General features: G+C 37.8%; 1 protein-coding gene across 1 annotated transcript in view; it reads right to left on the minus strand.

Moving 5' to 3' along the window:
• Positions 1-27,150, minus strand: part of TNNI3K (TNNI3 interacting kinase) — a 306,502-nt gene that overhangs the window by 74,365 nt on the left and 204,987 nt on the right. The window contains exons 18-21 of the mRNA XM_045897407.1: positions 22,453-22,505; positions 22,075-22,127; positions 17,867-17,999; positions 4,674-4,783 (exon numbers count right to left, since the gene is read on the minus strand). Coding sequence (XP_045753363.1) covers positions 4,674-4,783; positions 17,867-17,999; positions 22,075-22,127; positions 22,453-22,505 — 349 coding nt within the window. The remainder of the gene's footprint in view (positions 1-4,673; positions 4,784-17,866; positions 18,000-22,074; positions 22,128-22,452; positions 22,506-27,150) is intronic.

The raw sequence follows: 27,150 nt of genomic DNA on the forward strand, positions 1-27,150 counted from the left end.
AATTGAGCTTTGTTTGTTAACTGTAGTCTAGTTGATATGCATATTGGTATATTTCAACCATTTGCAACTGCTCTGTTGACAATTATCCTAGATCTTAAGTAGAGATTTTAAAACCTGTTATTTCTCTAAGAGAAAAAATTAAGGATTTCCAAGGGTTGTAGGCTATTTCTGTAAAACCTGTAAAATCCTCTAAGTCCACTAGGTGGGGATCTCGGCTTCAGTCATTTTAGGAGAACAAATGGGGCTTCACGATCAACACAATGGATCCTGAACAAAGGGAATTTTAACACGCTTTATTGCCAATTATTATTAACTTAAGATTTTGAAAACTAAATAACCTATTAGTATGTAAGCTTTCAAGGTTTGCTCTCTTGAGTTTAGCATGTCACTATTGTTTGGTGTGAGTACTCCTCCTTGTGCACAGGAATTAAATGTCCTTATAAATATGACATTTAAAAGCAATAGTAGAATAAGCATCTCTCATTCAAAGCCACACTTATTGGAAAGATAGAGGTATACTCAAACAATTTTATTTTTGATATCCCAGTAAAACATCGAAAGCATACCTTCATGGTATAGAATATTTTACTTTTCCTCGTGGGAAAAAAAGGTAGTATTTTCTCTTCCTCTATCTATATCTAATATATTTTTACATATTTTATATATTAATATAGTTTCTAATATATTTCTATATAACAGGATCTTTATATCTACATTTGGCAATATTGTACAGCTTAAAAACCTACAGAACAATGTAAATATTGCTTACATGCCCCGCCTATCATCTGTTTTCTTTCCTATTCAGAATTGCCAGCAAATGATGTAACTTTCTTATTTTGAAACTCCCTAACCTTATTCCCTCTCTTCTTTCTGTTTTCTCCCTGGATTCAAAATTTCCGTGCTTTTAACTCCAACTCCTCTCCCCTCTATTTTTGTTCAGCCTCTCTGCCTGAGCTTAGCTCCTATGCCATCTGTCTGCCTCCCCTGATCCCACTTCATTTGGTGAAGCGCCTTTAAGGTGAGAAGAGCATCTCTGCCAACTTCTTGCACAATAACTTTATTCTAATTGACCGTTCCCTTAGTTTTGTAGACCAGGTTAGTTTTTTTTAATCTCTGGGTAGCTATGTTTCCTTTCTTCCTTTTCTATGCTTTTTTTTTGCGCCTTCGCCTTACTGCAGAGTGCTTGGCTTTGTTCTCTCACTGCCAACAATATCCGTGATACCTAACGGCCTAAGGAGAACTCTGGTCACTAGCTGATTCTCAGAGAGCGGTGATGACAGCTCTCCTGGGCTACTTCCTCTTTGCCATCTCCTAAATCCAGTCTTTCACCTCCTTAGAATGTTGTTTCCTTTGAAGTAGTTCTCAAAGTTTACCCTTGCTCCTGAATCCCCATGGTAACCATTGTAGTCTTTGTGTTGTAATCAACTGGATTAATGCAATAGCAGCCCAGCTGGACGCTCTGACTTCAGTGTCTTTGGCTCCCGTTTCAGCCTACTAGTTCTCTGCCTTTACTGGGCACAAATCACCTGAGGTGCTTGTTAAATGCAAAGTCCCAGGCTCCATCCCAGACATTTTGATGCAGTAGCTTTAGAATTGGGCCCCAGAATCTTCGTTTTAACAAATATTCCTGGGTAAACTGGAGCATGTAATGTGCAGCCCACACGTTAAGAAACAATGCTCAACTATCCCAATCACACTAGAAGATAATTCAGTGCCTGTCTCACTATAGGAACCACATAAAATTCTTTGAGTAAGTTATCAAATCTTTTCATATCAAATTCAGATGAATTTTCCAAAAAAATTACTTTCATCATATTTCTGCACTGCTTTAGAGACAAAAAAATAATTGCCTGGGATTTCATATCCAAATTCCCTATTCTGGTTTCCAAAGCTTTCCAAAATCTAACAGGACTTTTTCCCACCTCTTGCGGTTTTCCAACCAGCATTTTCCATTTCCTATAGGCTGCTGTTCTCACTGCCCTCTTCCACCTTTGTAGGTCTTGACTAAGAAGACATGCATAGGAGATAATAATGTGGTTCAAATTCAAGGAGTGAGGCAAAGACAAATATGTAAGGAAAGAATGAGTAGTGAAGTTGATAACCTAGAAGCAAGGACCAGGAGAGCATGGTGTTATTGTCTCAGATCTAAAGGTGAACTTGTTTCAAATGATGGTATAGAGATCTAACTCCTCACTGGCTACAGGGTTCCCATAACTAATAAGTCTCTTCCTTGTATCCTTTCTCTCAGTGAATTTGCACACTTCTCTTTGCTTGGACTGTTTTTCTCTCTCACCAACCGCCCCCCCCCCCTTCATTCAGCAAACTCCTATTTATGCTTGTGATCTTTGCTGAAGTGTCACTTCTTCCAGGAAGCCTTTCTTGACCTACACTATCTCTTTGTCCCTCACTTGCCCATTCCTTTAGTATGCATTCTCATCTAATCTTGTTTTCCTCATTTTGGCTTGTTACTATAAAATTATGTGTTTATTCAAACTAATCTCCACTTGGCTACTAGGCCTTACTGAGGTTCCATGGAGAGCACGTCTCCATTGAATCCCCAGCACTTGTTCCTGGGGCTGTGTAGAGAAGAGACTCAATAAATGATTGTTGAAGGAAAGAATGAAAACTAGCCCATTGTTTCCCTTCTCCTCACCACTGAGCCTACTCACACCGTGAAGACCTTACTGGGTGGGCACTATGCTGATGTCTCAGGCACGTCACATCCAGCAGCTCAACTTCATAATGCTGAGATGAAAAGCACAGCCAAGCCAGGGCCCACCTGTCTGGCAAGCCCAGATACAGCTGGCTAGTCGGAGACTTTTTTTCCTACTATGCTTTTCCCCCATCCTTCTCCCTGCATTCCAGAGCCCAGGCCCTGGTCTGACTGGTTTTGCTGCCTAGCAATGAAACTTTTCAACTAAGCACTTGATTTTTGGGCTCTTGGTATTTTTTTAAAACTTTAAATGTAACCTCCTTTGGCTCTAATCTGGTTCTCTTATTTCCTAACCTGTTATTTGTGACATCCATTCTACCCCCCAAAAATGCTTTTAGAAGTAGCTAATAACTTGCTTTTATCTCCAAATGAAAACTTCCATATGTCCCTTATTTATAATCATAATCATGAAGATCTTGTCCATTAATAAAAGCAAAAGGGATTCCCTCAACTGTTTATGTTACACTTAATGTTATATATACCAAAGAGAGAAGGAAATTCCAGATTAGCTTTTTTGACACACTTATTCCTAGAAAATATGCCTGAGGTTTGTATTGAAAAATAAGGAAAACTTTTCCCAAACTATTTTAGGTCATATAATTTTCAAGACAAAATTTTTTTGGACACTGAAATTCAGATGAGGGGGTTGGAGGCTTTGATAAGCAATAGTGGTACTCGTTCATTTACTCAACCAATATTTTTGAACATCTACTAGGGATGGTTCTAGGTGCTGAGGTTATAGGAGCAAACAAAACAAAACAAAAAGTCCCTGCTTTCTGGTAGTGAGAGAAGATTCAACACCAATAAATACATAATCTGTCAAATGGAATGGTCAGGAGAAGAGGTTATTTCTTTTGAGATTACTCAATCCACATGCCATAAGGTTATTTCTTTTGAGATTACTCAATCCACATGCCATAATAATCTTTATTTTTCTTCTTAAGAATCTCCATGTATACTTGTGGGATTGGGTAATGACTTGGTCTGGGTTTTGCTGTTAGAAAAAAGAAGGGGGGACTTCGCTTTCTCCTTCCAAAATCTGGCCTGGGGCTTATTCTATTTCTCCTTTGGCGGGGTACTTCCTGAGTTAACAACAGCTACACTTTTGTGAACTAATGTGAACTAGTTCCCTCTACTCAGAGCAGAAGAATCAATGTGGGCTGACATCAAAACACAAGGATTTCAATGAAAACAAAACATGCTGGCAGGGAGAGTCTTAGACACTGTACTAAACTGTGTTATCAGGAGAGAAGTTGTGGAATCTCCTCCTTTGTCATTCTCTGAGAACAAAGTAGACATCAAAATGCCTGGCACAGATAAGAAGAATCCTTTCCCATAGTAAAGTGGTTTGAGATTTCATTCTGGGATTATAGGAGTGTAACCCTTAATATTCTTAGATCTATGATCATATTTAAATTTTTTTTCACTATTTACATATCCTACTTTACTTATTCCTTCCATAGGATCGATCCCTCCATCTGTGCTCTTAACCACTTTATCACATAACCCCTTAAAGAGTTAGGGGAGGACTAGGACAAGGTCTCCGGACTCCTGCTTGAGCCGGTGCTACTAAAGACCACTTGTCTTTAGTGGTCCTCATGGCGAAAAGCCAACACACATCCATCTTGTGCCAAGCTTCTTTCTTCGGAAAATGACTAAGTATGGTTCAAGCATAGTTAATAAAATTGCAGCTGAGATGAGACTGTGAGTCATCTGTCATACCCTGGTCTCTCTTTTGCTAATCAGTTGTGAGAAACATTTCAAAATCAGAGAGCTGCAGCAAAGAAATATGAGATCCTCAGACTTCTTGAGGCAATTAGAGACTACATAGCAGAAGGCAAATCAGTCTTCCTGCCTTGACAGTCTTAAAATACACACTGGAAGTAGACTTTGGAGTTACACTATTTGGGACAGGTTTTGACCATAACACATTTTCTAAGAGGAAATAAAAATTACTCACTTCAGGACATGCATTCCACCCTCGCATCAGCAGAGATGATATGGGCTTGGGGACGGAGTAGCCAATGGGAGGTCTGATATGGTGGTAAGCCATGTCGGCTGCAGCAGCCGCTAGGAACCAAATTGATCATGTCAGTTCTGAAATCCACATGTTTGCTTCAAGAAACATATGAACAGACAACAAAAAGTCATCAAAAATCAATCTGTGCAACATTAGCGGAGACTCAAAGATAGCTCTCTGCTTTTTTTTTTAACGCTTAGACAAAATGTTAGATAATTTGATACTATAAGTTAGTCTTTATAATTGTCCACTCATTCAGTTGTTCATTCAACAAATTGTGAGCAGAGGGAACATAAACAGGATCAAAGAAGCATACAAAAGAACATACAAATAGCAAGCAGTCTGGTGTGTGTGTCTGAAGTATAGGGTATATGCGTGATGTTATAGGAAGTAAGGACTGAAAGGCAAATTGGACCAGACTGTACAATGTCATAAATCCCAGAAGAAAGAGCTTATATTGTACTTAGCAAGACATGGGGAGCCACTGAACTTTGCAGTTCAGAAAGCACCCGTATCACTTGGACAAAATAGATTATTTTTTAAGCTTAAATTATCATTACTGGTTATAAGAATTTTCGGATTTTAAGATTTAATACTTATAAAGTAGTTATTATTTGCTAAACTTTGTTAGATACTTCAAATCCATCATTTTAGCTAATACCCCTCATTGACTGAATTCCCTAGTGTTACCCGTCTGCTTGGATTTCTGAATATTGCTCACCTCAAACTCCCCATTACAGTGTTGGGATTCTTGGGACTTTGCTGTAGATTCCTGACTGTTGCATATTTTCCTGTTCTACAACCAGTGATTTCTGTAACTCTCTTGGAAACCAAGTTCATAGCTACTTTTACTGAACATATTTTGTATCAGGCAGCATGGTAGATACGTACATAAGCTTTTTCAAACCTCCTAACAATCATTCAAAGTAGGTATTTCTCTGTGTGTGCGTGAATGTAACTAGTTTTTAATTTGTGAAAAAATTAAATATAATTAGTAATTGGTGTAGCCTCTTGTTCCAGATTCCACGCTCTCTTCAACCACTTCACTTTGAAAATACTTTGTAAACAACACCTGAAGCTCTTTTTATTTCTCAGAAAAATTGCTCTGCACCAGTGGGAGGCTAAAGTTCCAGGTTGTTGACTTCCTATCTTCTAGGTTGTGATGTAATCAACATCTGTCTGTACCTTAATAACTTTTCTGATATGACCTATAACTATTACCTCTCTTCCACTAAAGTTTGCTCCAATTCAATCCTGTTTATACATCTAATTTAGTGAAATTATATGTAATATAACTTAATCAACATTTTGCTTTATGGATCAGTCAGAATTACTATCTAATTTTGACAAATGTAACATTTATACCTGTTTTCTGTAGAATTTCAGAAACATAATTAGAATAAAATCTTATTCAGAAAGGATAGTTGTTAAATAATTTTGAGTATTTCTTATATATTCTTTTTATCACTGAGTTCATGCCCAATCAAATATATGATTATGTAATATTTTTCCCCTAAATATCAACATTTTTCCAAGTTATTAAAACTTCAGGTTAACATATTTTTAATAACTCTGTATTCTGTATGACTTACTTAATCATTCCTCAGTTTTAGGTTGTTCAAATTTGGGCATAAACACTTCAAAGTATATCTTCTTCAGTATGACTTTCCCAGTTTCACAAACTGTTTATGATATATTTTTTAAAGATTTTATTTATTTATTTGACCGAGAGAGAGAGAGAGAGAGAGCACAAGCAGGGAGAGCAACAGGCAGAGGGAGAGGGAGAATCAGGTTCCCCACAGAGCAGGGGGAGCCCGATGCGGGACTCAATCCCAGGACTCTGGGATCTTGACCTGAGCTGAAGGTGGTCGCTTAACCAACTGAGCCACCCAGGTGCCCTGTTTATGATATTTTGAGGGGTGAGATTAACATGTCAAAGGGCATAACTGAAGACTTTTGATACATACCGATAAACTGTTTTTCTAAAGAGTGGGACTAATTTATACTCTCAATCGCCAATGTGTGAGAGACTTTTCATTACATCTGCACCAGTATTAGGCTTTCTCATTTTATGAAAGATTTTGCTAATCTGAGAGGTAAATACACCCGCTCATTTCTTGTTGGTTAAATTTTGTTCTTTGATGAATAATGAAGCTTACTATTTTCCTGAATATTTATTGGTTATTTGTATTTAAAATTTTAAGTTCACTTTGCCGGCCTGGTATTTTAATATTTCCTTGCAACCGCAGTCTAAATGCACCATGTTTCCAGGTTGAGGGCAGTCAGAAATTCCATTTCTGCTTTTGTTTTCAATGCCATTTACAGAATATTTGCACTGTCACATTTGCCAACCGTATCTAGCCACTTTCAGCTACAGTTACAGTTGCTGACACTAAGAAAACAAAGATTCAAAAGACTGGTCCAAACATCCTTAGCAAACTTAACATGATTTACAAAATGTGTCTTGTGTCACAAAAAACTAGGTATGTTAGATTTCTCCCATCGGCTGCTCTTGATGATTTTTAATTCTTTTTGGAATGAGGTCAATAAATAAGCAAACAGATTAACGAATGCTTAATGATCATTGATCTCCAAACTCTACTTTTTCACCTTATGACCATTTGGATATTGTTGAGCTGGTGCAGCTTTAAGCACATAAACCAGTGTAGTGAACACATTTAAACTAATTATACATATCCTAATGGGTGGGGAGGGGCTATTCAGGAAGTGAGTTAAACTCAGATGCAGGTGCCAAATGTCTCCTCTGAAACCCTTTTAGACTCTAATATCAAGTCTATAAAGTCACTTGTTTGCTTCTTGGCACTGTGTCTGGAAAAGCAGTTTAAGATGAATGATACTTAATTCTTCATTATTCAAAGTAGATTCTGTGAGTCCTTGGCATCTCCTTCTCCCTTTTGCTTTGTGCACTCTTGGCAGTGATACTACTCATTAGCACCTCCGCCAGAAAGTGGGCAATGCAACATGAGGGGTCATGGAATTGAGATTTGTCACCTTTGAGAGTACTTTGTCAGTCTTGCCTAAGTGGCCATGCTACACCAACAGCTGGGAAATTTTCTGGTATTCCAGATTCAGGAAAGAGACGGTCAGCCCATTAATCAAGTGTTTTACCTTGATTGCTACATAAGATATGTTAAATGATTTATGTACATATTGGTTTCTGCTTTTACAAGTGAAACTTTGCTATTAAAAGAGAATAAGGCTAAATTTAAAAATATCAATAACTATTTATTGAGCACCTACAATTTCTTCAGCACTGTGATAATTATCAATGATTTAGCGAAACTTGTAATCAAGATTCTAGAGTAGGACTGTCTAATAGAACCTTTTACAATGATGGAAATCTTCTGCAGTGTTCAACATGGTAGCATACACCTATTAAGCACTTAAAATGTGGCTATTAAGCACTAAAAAGGTGTGACTGAATAACTGGATTTTTACTTCAGTTTCAGTTCATATAAATTTAAATTTAAATAGCCTCGTGTGTCTAGTAGCTTCCATAGTGGACTGCACAATTCTAGAGCATAGCTCTTACCCACTCTCATTATCCTGAATGAGACTTAAACAAGATTTTGTGAGTCAGCCTCAAAGGTTTATAGAACCATGGTATTGATTTGTGGATTCAAGTTCTTTATTGTTTATTAATACTTTATCAAGAAAAAAAGGGTATTACTAGAGATCGTCAACAGGCATTCAGTACAACATGTGATAACATTCATTCATTCATTCATTCATTCATGTGACCAAATGTATCCAACATTCCATGTGAGTGATGATAAACTAAGAAAAAAATAAAGTGTTAGGCTTTTCAATAAATTTGGTAAATGAATGAATAATCATTAAAGAGATGAATTACTGGATTTTCACTGCTTTTTATGGTTCAATCACAAATTCAGAAAGGTGATCCTTTTTTCCTAAATGCTCTTTTACACCCTCTTTTCCTACATTACATCTAGGTCCCTTAGGTCTTAGCTTAAAGAACCGTCTCTGGGTGCGCTTCTTATGTACTCCCACAGCACCTGATAGTACAATAACATACATTATATTATACTTAATTTCCCATTTATTTGCTTGCCTTTGTAAATAGATCACAAGCTCCTTGAGCTCAGGAACTGTATCTTTTCACCATTGTATCTCCTGTGCTTAGCACAATGACAGGAAGTTAGTAGGCACCCAACTGATACGCACCAAATGAATCAATAAATGAGACAGTTCAAAATATGATTTCACTGGAGATCATATTTTGGTCATGGTATAGAGGACTCAGTAAACATTTATTGTACAAATAAATAAGGATTATGGATTAATGCCAATTAATATCTTGCTCATTATTATGTCTTTAGGACAGAGCACAAGAAACACCAGAGCACAAGAAACACCATGGAATGAATATGTTTAGTTTAATATTAAATTATGACACAATTAGGTAAATTATTGAGATCTTGTGGCATATTTAGTTCATAATCTCATCTTTTTTTTCAGAACATTTGGGGAGGGGGCTTTTATAAACTGAAACAGTATGACTATTAAGAAATGCCCTCGGGGCGCCTGGATGGCTCAGTCGGTTGGGCACCTGCCTTCAGCTGTGGTCATGATCCTGGGGTCCTGGGATGGAGTCCCACTTAGGGCTCCCCGCTTGACAGGGAGTCTGCTTCTCCCTCTACCCTTCTCCCTCTGCTTGTACTCTCGCTCTCTCTCATGTCCCTCTCTCAAATAAATAAATAAAATCTAAAAAACAAAATAAAAAAACACAAAAAAGAAAAACAAGAAATGCCCTTCACAAGGAAATGTGGGGGCCTAATTTCCAGGAGGCTTTGTTTTTAACTCTATTAGAGATCCTGATTAAGCTAATTTGCCTCTGTGAGTATTAATTTTTATACATGTAGATGAAGCAGTGAGGATTTTGTGTAATGGTGATAAGCATGGGCTTTGGGGACAAGGAGCCATGCACTTAAGTCTTGACTGTCCCTCTTACTAGCATGTGATGTTGAGCATATATCTTATCCTAATAGAACCTAAACCACAGGTTATTGTTAGAATTAAAGGAGATGGTGTACAGAGAGCATCTGGCACATTGTTGGTTCTCAATAACTGTTAGCTGTTGTTGCTGTAATTATTATCATCTACAGAGCTAAAGGTTTCACTGATCCCTTCTAGTCTGAATCTAGAGAACTAGATATCAAAAACATTGTATATTTTCTGTTCTGTTTAGACCAGAAATCATAGTTCCTTTTGAATTTTTTTGGGAGTATGAATACTAAGTAAAAGATTGCATTGAGTTACTGAAAATTACAAGGCTACAAACCATCTCATCTGTCACCAGCCCCAGCTCATAATGTAATATGGCCACTGTGCAGAGGATGACTATGCAGCTCTTCATGGTGAATTTAATTAGCTATATTGCTTATGGATAAATTGGTACTAGATTCTGAATTCCTAAATTAAACTATCACTCTTATGTTTTATAAAAATAAATCTAGGCATCTGTATAAAAAAAGAGCAATAAAGTACAGTATTTTACTTGTAAGCTTTGACTAAGATAAAACTGCTAGAATGTTTTTTATTTGTTTTTTTTTCTTTAAGTTTTGATTGTGTGTATGTGTGTTTTAAAAAACACAATTGATTCTACCTCATTGTTTTTATGGGTTGGGCTGTGGTGAAACAAAGCGAATGCCGACCATTCTCCCAGCAAGAGCTGAGACACATTCTTGGTTAAACTGACACTTCTCAATGATGTATCATCACAGCATATAGCATCTGAGAGAGACCATGAGATTGCAATCTTGAGATTGCACTAAGAATGGCTTAATTTTTTATACCACATCCCATTCTCATTACAGACTGTCAGAAGAATAGATTAATTTGCACCAGTGTCTATTCTCATTGCAATCTTTGTCAGTGTAATGAAGTATTGGAATGTTAATATCAGCTATGTTCATAGAAATATCACCATCCATTGGACCGATTTGATCTTTCCAGTGATCTGTGTAGTGATTGGCTGGCTCTACTCTTTTCAGTGATAAAGTGATAAAGATTAGCACAGCAAACACAGGATTTCAGAACTTTCACCTGCTCCTATTTTCCTATGACTTGTGCAAGCATAGTCCATATCATCAATGTGTTTACGCCTTTTAAGGTTATTTTATTTAGGATGCTTTAGGATCCTAATCATATGTGGAGAAGAACATAATCATCTAATATTTAAACAGGGGTAGCAAACACAAATGGGTACAAATATGGGATCCTGTGATATAACTGTGTCTTTAAATGTACTTAAATTCTTATTTTTTACAATCATATGTGAGACAAAAAAACTTGCAAGCCATATTTGGCCCCTATATTACAGTTTGCAACTCTGAGTTAAAACCTCAATATGAAGTCTCACCAAAATCTGGCTAGAGTGAATTGGCAGATGTTCTTAATTTGCTGCCACATCCGAGACTTAGATACAGCTTGGCATTGAGGAATCCCAGGACACAGAGTTGAGTCTCCTTGTGAACCAGCTGGCATCACATAGGAAGACAAAAGGAAAACAAGAGGCTTTCTTCTTTGGCCTCAAACTATAATCTGAAAGTGATCCACAAAATTTCGTACCTGGTTATAAGGGAGTGGGATTGGATAAAATACATATTGATGGATTAATTTATCCTAGATTTGTTCTTTAGTTTTTCATGATATATCAGAGGAGACAGACCCAGGAGGGACATAAAATCTGGGAAGCAGGTGTTGGTTTCTTTCTCTGAAATGTATCCAGTACAGCTCTTGTTTGCCAGGTCAGAGCAGCTCCTTTTTCATCTTGCCTGGTTCTTCTCTCTCTGCTGGCTTCACACCTTGGCTTCTTCTCTGCCTAATCTTGTCACTTCTCTCACAAATCTGCTTTCTCCCTGGATCCATCATCCTCCTTTTGGCTCAGCCAGAAGCCTGGAAATTAACCCTGACTCCTCCCTCTCCCTTGTGCTCCCACCTCAACCCGTGGGCAAATCCCATTCAAATTTCCCACAACCGGCCTCTCCTTTCTCTTCTAAAGCCACTACCCTAGTTAAGGTTTTATACATCCTTATCTAGATTACCTGGTCTCCTTGCCCTTGGTTTCAAGCCTCTTCAATCTAGACTTTGCTTTGTAGCAAGAAGGAGTTTTGAAAATAATAATAGCGTTTAATTATTGCCCTGCTTAAACTCCTGCAGTGACTTTCACTGTGAACACACAGGCCCTTCACCACCTGGCTCTAGGTTTACATTTACAGCATGTGTCTTGTGATGGATTCCCCTGTATTTTCTGATTCATCCCTACTGAATTATTTGTGGATCTCTCATGCCTCTGCACCTTGCCCATACTGCTTTCTGTTAGAACTCCTTCTCTACCTCCCACTATTTCTCTATTTAATTAGTTTACATCTTTTTGCAGTTCAGGTATCATCTCTTCTCATATTCCTTCTCTGATACCATCTTCCCATTCTCCACAGTCTGGGCAGGAGACTCCTCCAGGGAGCATCTTTAGCACTCTGCTTCTCTCTAGTTGGTACTTAACTTCTGCTCTGTACTATGAGGGCCTGAGCAATGCCCTATTCTTCTGTTTTCCTTTTAACTCTAGCACAGTTCCCAGCCAGAGGAGCATTCAATGACAGCCTAAAGATAATAATAATAGCTAATATTTATTGAGTGCCTCCAATTCCCAGTTACCATTCTAGTCTTTTGAGGTAGGTCCTATTATTATCTCCATTTTAAAAACAAAGTGAAGTATAGCTAGGTTAAGTAGGTTGCATACAGTTACAAGGCTCATGTTCTTACACATCATGCTGATTCCCTTTAGCCCATATGGTGTTAAACTGAAAGATGCTTTCTTAAAAATTTAATTAATTGACAACATGTAAAAACCTTTAGTTTCCTTCCTTCCTTCCTTCCTTCCTTCCTTCCTTCCTTCCTTCCTTCCTTCCTTCCTTCCTCTCTCTTTCTTTCTTTCTTTCTCTTGAGAGAGACAGAAAGAGAGAGAGAGTGCGAGCATGGATGCATGAGGTAGAGGGGGAGAGAGAGAATCTTAAGCAGGCTCTAGACCCAGTACAGAGCCCAACATGGGGCTCGATCTCAAGACCCTGAGATCATGACCGAAATCAAGAGTCAGAGGCTTAACTGAATGAGCCACCCAGGTGCCCTAAGCCTTTAGATTTCTAACACAAACACACAGAAATTATTTTATATGGTAACAGTGGGCAGTGATCTCTACATTCCTGCATGGCACTGTTTGGCTGAAGCTGGGTAGCCCCTGACCCTTTGAGTCAGAGCATGTGATTTCCTGTCCATCACACTGTCCTGTATTGAGCATTTGCCTATTTCCTCTGGCCCTTTGGGCATTAGATCTTGGGTGACCCATAGGATGCTGGATGTGATGGCTTTTTGGTTCTTTCTAAGCCTGAGATTATAAGGTTAATTTGAACATGTCCTATGCAAAAGAGACTCTAACTTCAAGTTCTTCTCAATGCATACCCATCACTTGCATAAGAGTCAATGCCAATATTTGTGTTCCACTTTTTTATTTCTCCCAGGAGATAGAGTACTCCTAAATCCAGAAGGATGAGCCATGTGTAATGTTGCTACTACTATAATTGATAATGCTGTCATACATTGTAGTCATGGATTTGTTCCTCTTTGTAAATGGCTAATATGTAGCTTATATTGAATCTGATGCTTCACATAATTTATTGCTGAACATATGCTAGATTGCCTAACCACTGCAATGATATAAACAGTCTCATTTCTTGATGCATGGTCACTGTCCAACTTAAAAAAATTCAATATCTATCACAAACAAACTCTCCTTCCAATAAAGTACTATAAATTCTAATATCTGGGATATTGGAACCAAGTTATTCTTAGGCACGATTTTAACTGTTAAGGGTAAATATTTCTGGGGGGGTTCATGACAGAAGGGATCTTTATCTCTTTGAAATATTCACCGTATAATTAGCAAAGGATAATGGAGAAGAGAAAATTCCAAAACTGTATGAGTAAAATATGATAAATACTATAATAAATGATGATGTGGGGCATGGAGGAGACTGCATTAACCCAATATCAGAGAATTAAGGAAGATGTTGTGGGAAGAAGTGATATTTAAGCTAAGATCTAAAAATTAATTAGGGTTCGTATGACAGAAAGTGAGCAAGAATGTTTCAAAGACACTAATGTATGCAAAGACAGGGAAGAGAGAGGAAGCAAGTCATGTTGGGGAAAAGAAATAGGGCCCTGGGCTGGAACATAGATGAAAGACTGCAAGTGGCAAGAGGTAGACCTGGGCAGGAAAGTAGGAATGTAAGTGTGAGGCTTTGTAGATTGTTTCAAGAAATTTTGTTTTTATCTTAAGAGCAAAGGGGGAAAGCATTGGAGATTTTAAATAAAGGAGGCCAGATGATCTAACTTCAGTTTTTAGAAAGCTAAACCTAGCTATAGTATGGCAACTGGTGAAAAGAAGATGATAAGAAAACCTGGAGATAATGACACCATTTAAGATACAGTGCAGAGGGAGAGAAGAGGAAAGATTCAGGAGATATTTAGAAAGTAGGACAGATAATAAGGAAATGAGTGAGAACAACAAGAAAGGAAGGACAGGAGGAATGAGCAAAAGAAGGAAAGAGAAGAGTCAAGGATGACTGGAGTTTTTATATGGGCTTTCTGGAGAATGAGTGCCATACAAGTGCAGCATCCTAGGAGGTCTTGACCTTGTGTTACACTTCACCCTCATCTCTCATCTTACAGTTGCAGAGAGTTTTCAGTTTACTAAGTTCAGTCACAACTACCATGTCATTCACCAACTGCATTTCCAGAGGAAAAGTTTGTAAAAGGGCCAGAAGAAATGGGACACACTGAAGGAAGCAAAAGACGGCTCCAGGGGCTGGAGCACAAGACATGAAATGATCTGAGCAAGGTCGAAGATACAGAGACACATAGAGTTGTGCAGGGCATGTTAATAACTTTGAGATTTAATCCTAAGAACATGGGAAGCCATTGGACGATTTTAAGCAATAGTGGCATAATTGGTTTTATGTTTTTAAAATACCATTCCAGTAGCTCTCAGAGGAGTGGAGAGGAAGAGGGACAGAATGAAGGGAAAGAAGTCAAATGGCTATTGCAATAGTTACAGTGATAAAGATGGCAGCTTTGACTAGCATAGTGGTGGGTGAAATTTGGAGAAGGACATAGATTTGAGCTTTAGATCTCATCCCTTCTGTTTTTTGTTCATTGTTGTTCATCACAGTCTTTGCTTGTGCAAGAAGGCAAGAAAAAGATATAAAAAGACATACAGATTGAAAAGAAAGAAAGTTTTCTTTATTTACAGACCACAAAATCATCTATGTGGAAAATCTCGAAGAATGTAGAAAAAAGCTACTTGGATGGATAAGTACATTTAGCAAATTTGTAGAATACCAGGTTGGTATTTAAAAATTTATATATGGTGATTAACATAACATAATAAAAAAAATTAACTATATCTCTCTTCTAGCAAAGAACCATTGGACATTGAAATTTTAAAAAATAACATGTATAATAGTATTAAACACAAAATGCATAGAGATAAGTGTAAAAAAATGTGCAAGGTTTGTATGCTAAAAACTACAAACACACTGATGACAGAAATTAAAGAAGACATAACTGAAGGGAGAGCTATACCATGTGGACTGATTGGAAGATTCAGTATGCTTAAGTTGTCAATTCTTCCCAAATTGATCTATAAACTCAATGTCATCTACCCAAAATTCCAGTGGGTTGTTTTTTTTTTTTTTGGTAGAAATAAACAAGCTGAGTCTAAAATTTACATAGAAAAGCAAAAAGCCTAGAAGAGCCAAAGCAATTTTTATAAAGAAGAACATAGTTGGAGGATTCATATAACCTGATTTCAAGATTTAACTGTAACCTTTCAATATAATATGGTATTAGTGTAAGGGTAGACATATATCAATGGAACAGAGCCCCAATATAAATACAGATATATGGTCAATTGATTTTTGACAAGAGTACCAAAATAATTTAATGGAGAAAGGAAAGTTTTTTCAACAAATCATGCTGGAAAATTAAACATCCACATTAAAAAACAAATTTTTTATGAAGAATTTTTTAGAAGATTTTATTTATATGAGAAAGGGAAGGAGAGAGAGAGAGGGAGCACAAGCAGGGGGAACCGCAGACAGAGAGGGAGAAGCAGGCTCCCCATTGATCCTGGGACCCTGGGATCACGGGATCATGGGATCATGACCTGAGCTGAAGGCAGATGCTTAACTGACTGAGCCACCCAGGTGCCCCAAAAATAAATAAATTAACAAAAGAATAACAAAAACTCATACCTGTGCCATTAAAAAAAGAGAACACAAATAGATTTTACAAATATAAAACCTAAACCTCTGAGAGTTCTAAAAGAAAACATAGGAGGAAATTTTTGTGGCCTATTGATGCAACCATATTTTAGGAAGGATACCAAAAAATGTGATTTAAAAGTTTGATAAGATAGACTTCATTGAATTTAAAAACTTCTTTCAAGACATTGCTAAGACTATGAAAAGGCAAGCCACAGGCTAGAGAAAAATACTTTCAAAATGCATAGCAGATGAAAGACTTCTACCTAGAATCTAAGAACTCTTACAAGTAAATAATAAGGCAATCTGAACAAACACTTCACCAAAGAAAGAGGTATGAACACACATAAACATGTGAAAAGATTATCAACATCATTAGTTGTTAGAGAAATATAAAATAATACTACAATGATATACCATTACATACCTACTTAAATGGCTAATATTTTATTTAAAACAGGCAACAAAAAAGTCCTGGCAAGGCTGTTTAGCAACTGGAATTCTAATCCATTGCTGGTGGGAAACCATAATGGTAAAAACACCTTAGAAAAACTCTTATCATAAGATCTAGTAGTCATCTCTTACATATTTATTCAACAGTAATAAAACCATCCACACAAAGAACTGAATGGTCTTAACTGTCTTACTCATTGTAGTCCCAAAGTGAGAATAATTCAAATAATCATCAACTCATGAATGTATAATTAAATTGAGATACATCCACAAAATGGAATATTACTCAGGAACAAAAAAAGAATGAATTACTGAAAATCAACAACATGATTCCATTTATAGGACATTCTGGAAAAGGCAAACCTATAATGACATAAATCAGATGAGTGATTGCTGGGGGCAAATTTCCAGTCTAATGGTGAATACAAGTAAGTAAATAGAATGACAAGACATAAAAGCAACTCAAATAAAATGAAGAGACAGATGCAAATAAAATTTACCTTAAACCTCAAGTATGTGTATATTTTTCATGTGATTAGATTCCATATCTCTACAGTCTACATGAACACAGAGTATAATGTATATTATCACCAAAAATTAGGCTCACTCACAAAGCCCCATTTTTGGAAGGTATCCATTTATGTAATACAAAATTATTAGGAAAAGCAGTTCTCTTCTATAATGTGAGACAAGCAGAAAACAGTCCTGATAGGTTATTTTTGTGTTGCTACTTTCAGCTCACCCTTATATACACTCTAAAAAGGAGCATCTAGAATCTAATCTCAAAAAATAAGTATTACAATGTCCACGTTATTTGCACCCACCTGCCATGTGACCGTAGTAATTTGTTGTTTTATTAACCACAGATAAATCAAAGCCTTAAACTTTAATAAAATATACCTAATGCTTGTGTGTGCCTGTGTCTCAAAATCACACAGATCATTAAGTTTTCTGGATTTGGCACATGTTTTAAAAGAAACTGAGGGGTGCCTGGGTGGCTCAGTTGGTTAAACAGCTGCCTTTCATTCAGGTCATGGTCTTGGGGTCCCGGGATCGAATCCTGCCTCAGGCTCCCGGCTCAGTGGGGAGCCTGCTTATCCCTCTCCCCACTGCTGTGCCCTTTCTCTCTCATTACCTCTCTCTCTCAAATAAATAAATAAAATCTTTTAAAACAAAACAAAAAAACCCAAATTGAAATTGTTTACTTAATTCTCACCTTGCCAACCCACCAAGAGTAATAATTTTTGGAAAAAAAGTGTTTCTTGAAGTCATGAAAATGCACAGAACTCTGGAAAACAGAGACTTCGCCGGATGTCTTACCTGGCTTGAGATGAGCGAATGGAATTTCACCAGTGAGAAGTTCCCACAGACACAGAGCATAGCTGAAGACGTCAGCTTTGATGGTGTAGCGTGTGCACTGCGTGAACACCTCAGGAGCCATCCAGCGGAGGTTCTGCATGTCCAGAAACATCCACAAGTCATTTACCAAGTGTTTAGTTATTCCATTGTAGAACAGTGTTTTTCTTAGTAAGGATTTAAGTGTTCTCGCATTGTTCTCAAAAGATATATACATAAAACAACATCGATTGCCCTATACTGTGCAATAAAATGGTGTGTTTATACATACATAGCAGGTTTACTATTGTTGCTCATTTTTACAAAGGGCATTTTTTAAATCATTGGAAGATCATGAGATTCATAATTCTTCCCAAAATATTGCAACAATATTAATCATCAAGTAACCCTGCATCTTATAAAGTGATGGTCACAGCAGCAGCATTTTCGGTTTACTTCTAAGCATCTTACCCCTAGAAGCCATAGAAGCTTCTGAATAGCCAATCACGATTCACCCAAGAGCTCTATGCCTCCCTGGGGGTTAATCACACACTGTGGGAGGCACCTTCCCTCCTTTAGATCTTCAGGTTGTAATTTAGGAAGTCACTAAATCAGACCCCTAAATAGTGCCTTCATGACTGAGAAGAGAAAGGACCGTAGGGGAGTGCCCAGAATATTCCTATGAAGCAGGATCACGTCTGTCACATCTCCTTTGTTTGCCCAGTTGTGTTATTTCTGAATGCGGTTTGGGCAATAAATATTCCAGGAACAAAGTCTATAAAATGTTATAATCTTCTCTGTACAAAGTTTTATATTCATGTTTTGATGGCATTATTTACATTCTTTTCACTTGCAGTTATGTATTTTTTGGTTTTAAATATAAGTTTCCATTCTGGGATGTAAATGCATAATTTTGATTTATTTGTGGTTTAGGGGAAAGAGCACTAGGTTTTGAGTCAGGAGATGGAAATTGCAGTTCTAGCTCTACCATTGCCTGTTTGGGCAGATCTGGAGAAATCTCATATGCTTCCTGGACCTCAGATTCCTCAAGGGCAAACAGAGGAGGCAGGCCCTTCCAGCTCTAAAATCCCATGGATCCATAACCTTATCAATGAACTTCACCAAACACCTTCTTTCTTTGTATTTCCACTGAAGGAAACCAGTATTCTTTTATTGCTCTTCCTGAAATTCTATGCAGAGCTGGCTGCTGATAATTCTTTTGAAGTGTCTATCTTATTTTGAAATCATGCATAATTACAGCATTCCAAGAATATCTCTATTCTGATTATGGTGCTTATATGCAATTCTTCCACATGAGCTTTCACATTCCAAATAGTCTCCACTTATGTAGCAGATTATGCATTGTGTCACAACATTGCGTAAATGGAAGTAGGCATACGATGTGCCCATTTTTCCACAGGGGAGTAATAGAGTAATTAGCCAACTTACACAAGGCCACATAACTAGTAAGAAACAAAATAGCCTTCAAAATAAATCTAGAGTAGTGCTGTGCTTAAAGACTACACTGCTAGAATAAAAAAATTACTTGCTGTTGGTGACATTCAATTCAATTTCTTTCAACAAAAGTTTATCTAGACAGTCTGGATGTAGAGTCACCTGGGGAAACTTAATAGATACAGGTACCCAAGATCAACCCCAGGCCAATGAAATCAGAATTTCTGGGGGTTAGATTCAAGTGGCATACTTTTTAAAAAAGTTTCTGAAGTGATTCCAATATGCAGCCAGGATTGAGAACCACTGATTTAGCTATCTCTATGTTCCAGGTCTGTGTGTCCTGTCAAAAGAGGACTCATTCTTTCTACCTCCCTTACCTCATATCTTACCATTCTCCTCTTGCACGCTCTACTCCAGTCATTCTGTCCTTAAATACACAGAGAATTTTCCTGCCTCAGGGCCTTTGCACTTACCGTTCCCTCTGTATTTCTCTTCTCCCTACATGGATGACTGCTGGTCAGGTCTCTCATCAGATGTTATCTTTCCCTCTTGGCCTATCTAAATGGCACCACTACTACTCTCCATTCATATGCTGTGCTTTGTTTTTTCTTCATAACCCTTACCACCACCAATATATATTTTGTTAATTTGTTCAGTGTCTAACTCCTTCTAGAAGAATATTAGCTCCATAGGAATAAGAAAATTAATTTATTCACTGTAATATCCCCAGTTCCTAGAAGAATGTCTGGCATCTAGTAAGTAGTCCATAAATATTTGTTGGATGGATGAGTGAAATCTAACTGGGGAAACCAGCATGAATAATCCTGCTTACAATACAACATGGTCCATGATGTGGTTCCTGCCTTCTGCTTTAATGCATCTTTCACTCTCTCTTCCTCACACAGTGCATGCCAACAATGCCAACCTATTTGAAGTTCCCTTAGGAAGTCTGATATTTCTCATTCTCCCCTGTGACTTGGCTCACACTGTTGTTCATTCTACCGGCCACTCCTTTCTGTTTTCCCTCCACCTAATTTACGCCCATTCATCCCACCTGTGCTCCCATGATGCTTTGTCACACCTTATTTACCACTGAATTTCCACACTGCTTTCAATCTATCTGCTTATTGCCATGTTTTCCCCATTGGAAAATGAGCTCCTTGAGATTAAGGACTAAGCTTTTCTTCACATGTTGCATTCCTGGCCCTTTGCACAATGCCTGATACATGGTAGGCCCTCAATAAATGTTTGTAGAGTGAATGAATAAGAGTTTAAATTAGCAGTGCAAAATGCACGGAAGCCCAGACAGAAAAGTGCATGGGGAGGAGGCAGCAGGGGGCACATTATGGAAGGAAAGGCTCTTAAAATGGATAAAATTTCCTGGGTCTTGCAAGATGAGTAGACTCCTTTTAGGTGGGGTGGAGTAGAGGGCTATCCAGGCAGAGAAAACCACACCAGCAGAGTCACAGGGATATGAAAGTGAATGGCATGTTTGGGGAATGACCAGGAGGCTCGTGTGCTGGGCTACAGGGGACTTGAGAGAAGTTGCTGTGGGAGAAGAGGTCACCGAGGGGTCCTGAGCCAGACTGGGGAGGACAGGAGGCTGCCAGGCAATGAATTTGGATTTTGGCCTGTCAGTAGTGGATATCTTTTTTTTTTTTTTTTTTTTGATATATTTATGTGTGTGTGAGAGGGAGAGAAAGAGAGAGAGAGCATGCATGTGCATGTGGGGAGGCGCAGAGGAAGAAGGAGAGAAGGTATCTAAGCAGACTCCCCACTGAGCACGGAGCACGACACGGGGCTCGATTCCAGGACCCTGAGATCAGGAACTGAGCTGAAATCAGGAGTCGGATGCTTAACAGACTGAGCCACCCAGGCTCCCTGGGTAGTGGGTATCTTTGATGGTTTACAGGAGGAGGTGAATTGTCAGAACCCAATACTTGGCTGACGCTGCAAAGAATGAACTGGAAGAGAATACTGGAGTTAGAATCCTACTTCTAGTTCGGAAAAGAGATGATGAAGACCTGAACTGAAGTGGAAAATGAGAGGTTGGGTTGAACTTAAAACAAGCATGCAAACAGAAAAAGTGAGTAAAGTCAGTGGAAGCAGGGAAGGAAGGAATGGAAAATTACCTCAAACTTGGGTAATTAAATAACACAGGTAGTCTAGAAAGAGAAGTTACTTTTGGGGGGAGTGGGGGGAGCAAAGGAGAGAGCAGGTGATGAATTTAATAGCAGACATTTTGAGTACAATTATTTTTGCTTCAGACGTTATAACTTCTCTTTTACTTAAACATTGGTGCTTGGTTATGTGATATATTGCCTTATAATGCTAAAGTAGAAAAAAAGTTGTTAATAGATGCTGATTAACTACAAATTCTATAGTTAGTTATCAATTAAATGTTCGCTCCACTACTTATTAAGCAGATCTAAAACCGAAAGCCAATTAACCATGCCTGCCATGTACTTTTTTTAGTTATATTTGAAACAAATTCTGTATCATTTTGCCCATTGCCTTTTCCAAATATATATCTAATCTATTTTTCTGGTAGAGCCTTGAAAGAGTTCTTTTGAGAGCTTACTGCAAATAAAAACATAACACAGTATCCTGCCCCTGGGACAATTACAGTATGAACTGAAATGCTTCCAGTTAAAGCTACTCTCATCTCACTTTGCCTCATGCTGAGTTTACACATTTTAATTGTTTCATAATTATAGGGAACACAAGCAGCAGCAAACCCCAGGTTGTTTTGTCATGTTGTCTTCGTCCAGAGACTGGAGAAATCTTGATTCTAAGGGAGGGAGAAAACGAATTCATGTCAAAGGAAATATCTTTAAAAATAAGGTCAAAATCACAGCTAAAATTTTGAAACCCCAAGAAACCTCTATCTTATTTAAATGCTCACTTCCTTTCTTTTAGCTGGGAATATCAAAGATGAAAAACTGAAAATAAATGATATACTTTCAAGATTCAGGGTCACTGAAATTTGAATGACTTAGAAAAGTATAGCTGTAAGTGTGAAATCCATTTTCAGATTTGTCATACAATATTAGGGACCAACTAGGAATGAAGAAAGAGACTGATGTCATTTGGGGTATTATTCATGGAAATCTCACCTCCAAAATCTGCCACCACAGCATGCCCATCCTCACAGAGAAGAATATTGTGACTATACAAAACAAAACAAAACAAAACAAAACAAAAAACAACTTTGAGTATACTTTACTATTACTGAATCCAGTGCCTTAAGGAAGAGGATGATATTTGTTTACTCAGAGGATAAAGAAGCTGCAAAAGATGACCAGAGATCTTAGGTTAGTGAGTCTGATTTTCTTAATTTTGCTAATTCAAAAGGAATATTTACAAAATCATTTTATATCTAACTTTCAAAGTATACAAAGTATTCAACTTTGGGTAGATCTTCTAAACTTGTCAAAAAGTCCCATTAGCTGAAGATCAGTTTTTCAAATCCTTGAGGTTCAGTTGCTAATACAATTGTAACAGACAGGGTCAAAGGCATCTCTGAGCGTATGAGAGTCAGAGCAAGGGAACCAGCTTGCTGGAACCCTAGGCATAAGGACAGTTCAAGTCAGAGCCCGACATGAACACAGTAAAAGGACCCTTTGTGGAAAATGTCTTGGCCAATATCTTCTAGCTACAGTTCCAGGAAGAAGAGTGTTTTTAAGACTGACACTGGCAAAACCACTTTTTAAGTTCTTAGGGAAGAAAAGGTATAAAGGTCATCAAAATCTTTCCAAACCATAATTCAAGCTAGATTAACAATGTCCTTCCTTTTCAAAAAGTAAATCAAGACTGGGAAAGCCCCAAAAGAGGTCGTTCCTCCCACATGTTGGTGAAATGAGTTGTGGGATATCTTACGGACAAGCATATCATGATCCAAGATTGTCTTTGAGTGCTTCTTACTGAATGCCTTTCTTCATGCTCATTTCACATTTGGCTTGTAAATGAGTCATTTCAGTATTAGGAGATCCTCCACTGGATTTCTTTTAGTGTCCATAGGCTATACTATATTTATTTTATTGGCTCTATCCTTAATTGTTTTGCTTCGTGATCAATATAAGGAAAACACTATTATTTTCTAGTCCTGAATAAGTCCTGAATAAGATATTGAATCCTTTACATAAATGCTTTTTGTTGCTGACTGGAGCTTTATAAGAAAGTTATTTTTGAACTTCCGTAGTATCATTAGTGAATTTTATTTCTGTAATACAGACTTAATCCTCTTTTCAACTACCAAAAATCTAGACTATGTTTAAAGTCACTGTGCTTGGAAAAACCCATTGTAGAAGTAATCAAGGATGTCAAAACAAAATCCCCAAATCCTCTCTTTAACTACAAATTTATCAGTTGCTACATGTGATGAGATGACTGTCATGATAAAGAACTTGATAGCATCAGGAGCTCTCTGGAAGTTCAAATACCACAAGAAAAATGCATCTAATTTTGTACCACTAGATTCTTTGAAGGATTTATGGGAGTTTCAATACCACAATCCCTTGGTCTATCAAGGGATAATGGGTGTTACATTTTAGAGATATCATTAAAACACATACTGAGCATGAATTCCCCAATCATCATACATTTATATGTATAGCATCCTGTCTGTTATTTTATTTTAATTCCAATTAGTTACCTAGAACAGTGGTTATTAAAAAAATATATATTTTTAGGAGTATAATCTCAACATGTAAAACAGATTTGTAAATGGAGCTGCTGCTCTAGTTCGATATAGGGAAAGGCTCCCAGAACTACTAGTTAAACCTCCCCTTTTTTCCATAATAGTAGTCATCCAAGCAATAGCTTAAAATCATGGATCTTGAGAGGCCCTCAGATAAGTTACATCTATATGGAATATTCAGAAAATTTCTTCCAAAGTAAATATTTTATATTATTAAGAATGATGTTATACCAGCTAGCTGGAGTTGGGGTGGAGGGTTTAGCAAAATTTTACCCTTTTATCAAAGAAATTTAAGAGAATTTGGTCACTGGGCCACCCAGTACATCACGGTATGAGAAGCAGGATATCTCAGGATGCATGGATTATGCTCATTGCTGTACCTCTGGTGTTTTTAGCACATGCATTACATAGAAGCATTCAATAAACATTTGTTGAACAAATAAAAGAAATAGAAAATAGACAGTCATGAGTACTTTTTGAATACCACTCATCAATCTACTGGTAAATATTTAGAATTCACAGAATCCTACAATTGGAAGAGACATTAGAACTAAGTATAACCCTCTTAGTACCTAGAAGAGTCCAAAGCTCAGAGAACTTCATGTATCAATGGAGATTACATAGGTAACTAGTAACAGTGAAGACATAGACTCTAGTTCATGAAGGTCATTCTCTCAGATCTTAGATCAGGGACTGGAAAACAGTAGGTAAGAAATGCATTTTATGAATTATTCTTGTGTTAGGTTATGGACCCTTTCCCCCAAGCATGATATTTACTTTCCTCACATTATCAAGATACTCTGAGAGATGCAGAGTGAGGCAAGTTATGAATTTCATCTTCAGGGAACTTAAAATCAGCTGATAAAAATAAAGATGAATGTGGGTTATGTAAGACTTCAAAGAAAATAGTATAGGTTAAAAAAGGAAATTATTTTTGAAGTGGGACTTGAGGGAAAGTCTGTAAGTCTATAAATACAAATTGGCTGAATGCTGGTCATATACCAAGAAATTTTCTATATACCGGGATATAGTGGTGAACAAGATAGGCAAAGAGTTTGTGAGCCGATGTAGTGAGGAGGAAATGGGGCAGAAGATGAAGGGAGAAAAGAAGTCTAAGTTGGGGGATGATCTTAGAAAGGTCAAGAGTTGGGGATGCCTATAGTTTCTATCAGGAATTATAGGAAGAATATACTTCCTAATTGGAGTACATGCTGCAGAATGATGGAGGAAAACTGAGCGGAGGTGGTGTTGGATTATTACAAGGAAAGATGAAAGCTGGGAAGGGAATTCTAGGCCTGATGCATGGAGATAGCACATTTTTATGCATAGGGGGCAATGCTCTGAAAGCAGAAAGATTAATATTCAAGAATAATTTTAGGCCCTGGGTACAGAAGGCCAAAAGTAAAAAGAGTGGAAAATAAACAAGATAGGGTTAATCCATCAAAACATCTGAAAAAAAGTGTCTAGGTCTTGGGATAGCTTAGATATAGAGGAATAAAGGGAACAGAAAGCCAAGGATCATCCTTCATCACACTTCCAAGTTTTCTAGTGTGGATTTCATAAGCACAAGGCAATAACATACCCAATTAGAAGGGATTGTCTTACTAAAAATCCTATGCTTTTTTTAAAGATTTTATTTGTCAGAGAGAGAGAGACAAAGAGAGAGCACAAGAAGGGGGAACGACAGGCAGAGGGAGAAGTAGGCTCCCCACTGAGCAAGGAACCTGCTGCCGGGCTCGATCCCAGGACCCAGAGGCTTAACTGACTGAGCCACCGAGGCATCCCAAATCCTATGCATTTTTATGAAAAGGGTAGTGGCTGAAGTGGGACGCTAAGAAACTTTAAAGTCAATGTTGTGCTTGGCAAGATTGGACTCACCAGACAAAAAACTATTATTTTTATCAAATTAAAATGAACATGAACTCGGATGCCTGGGTGGCTCAGTTGGTTAAGCGACTGCCTTCAGCTCAGGTCATGATCCTGGAGTCCCAGGATCGAGTCCCGCATCGGGCTCCCTGCTCAGCGGGGAGTCTGCTTCTCCCTCTGACCCTCTCCCCTCTCATGCTCTCTCTCTCATTCTCTCTCTCAAATAACTAAATAAAATCTTTAAAAAAAATGAACATGAACTCTTGTGTTCTTAACAAACAATAGTAAATTACACGAAACAAAGGATGAAGTGACAATTTAGGAACACAAGGTGATCTGAGTTCATAGCAGCAAATGGAACCAAATGTCAAAAAGGATGCTATGAAAATAGTACTGCAGAACTTCAGGAAGTGCTGGAACAAATGAAATTTTCTATTTAATTCAAGATAGTCTTTTGGATTTGTCCACTCCTTCTCTAACCACTCAGTAACAATGGAAACTAATTTTTAGAACTACCTCTAAGATTCAGCCATTCATTTTTTAGTTAGTGCTGAGTGATAGCTCCTATCTGGAGTTAAATAAATAGAGATAGGCAGGGTGAAGCTGAGAAAATCTGTGCTAATCAGTGACAGCACTAAGGCTTTGTGGTGGCCCTTGTGGTGGGTCAGAGAGTCATCAGCATCGGGGTTGAGGATACCTAGGGAAGGGGATGAGCTTAGAGCTGAAGTCAGTTAAGACAGCAGAAGTGGTACAATTATTATTAGTGATAACTTCAAGAGTTTATTACTGAGATTTTTTCTGAATGGCAAGTTTTGAGAGGAATGAGAGTAGTGAAAATTGCGGGGCAGTAACAGCGAGGGTAGCAGTCAAGAAAAAAGGGAATAAATACTGGATGAGAGCCTCGTTTGGGCAAGCACTGATTTTTCTATTCCTCATGGATCCACTATATGGTTGGTATTAGCCTATGCACCCTATGGATGGATAACTGAGGATCACAGTGGTTGCATAAGATGGCCAGTATCACAGCTAGTAAGAGGTGGAGACAGCATTCAATTCTCAGGCTCCAAAATTTGCCTTTTTTAGGAGAAGCTGACTTCCACATCATCCAGATAGGCCCTGAGGAGCCAGGACTCTTCCAGCTTGATGTCTAGACAGAAATTCCAGAAAGTCTGTTTGAGTGAAGGAAGACCAGCAAGCTAGTGCTAAAAAGTTCTGTGTTCAATGTATGACTATAAGGTAATGAGAATGA

This window comes from Mirounga angustirostris, unplaced genomic scaffold (genome assembly GCF_029215605.1).
Source record: "Mirounga angustirostris isolate CCGP_5_RB_7025 unplaced genomic scaffold, mMirAng1.0.hap1 SCAF_4, whole genome shotgun sequence".
NCBI lineage: Eukaryota > Metazoa > Chordata > Mammalia > Carnivora > Phocidae > Mirounga > Mirounga angustirostris.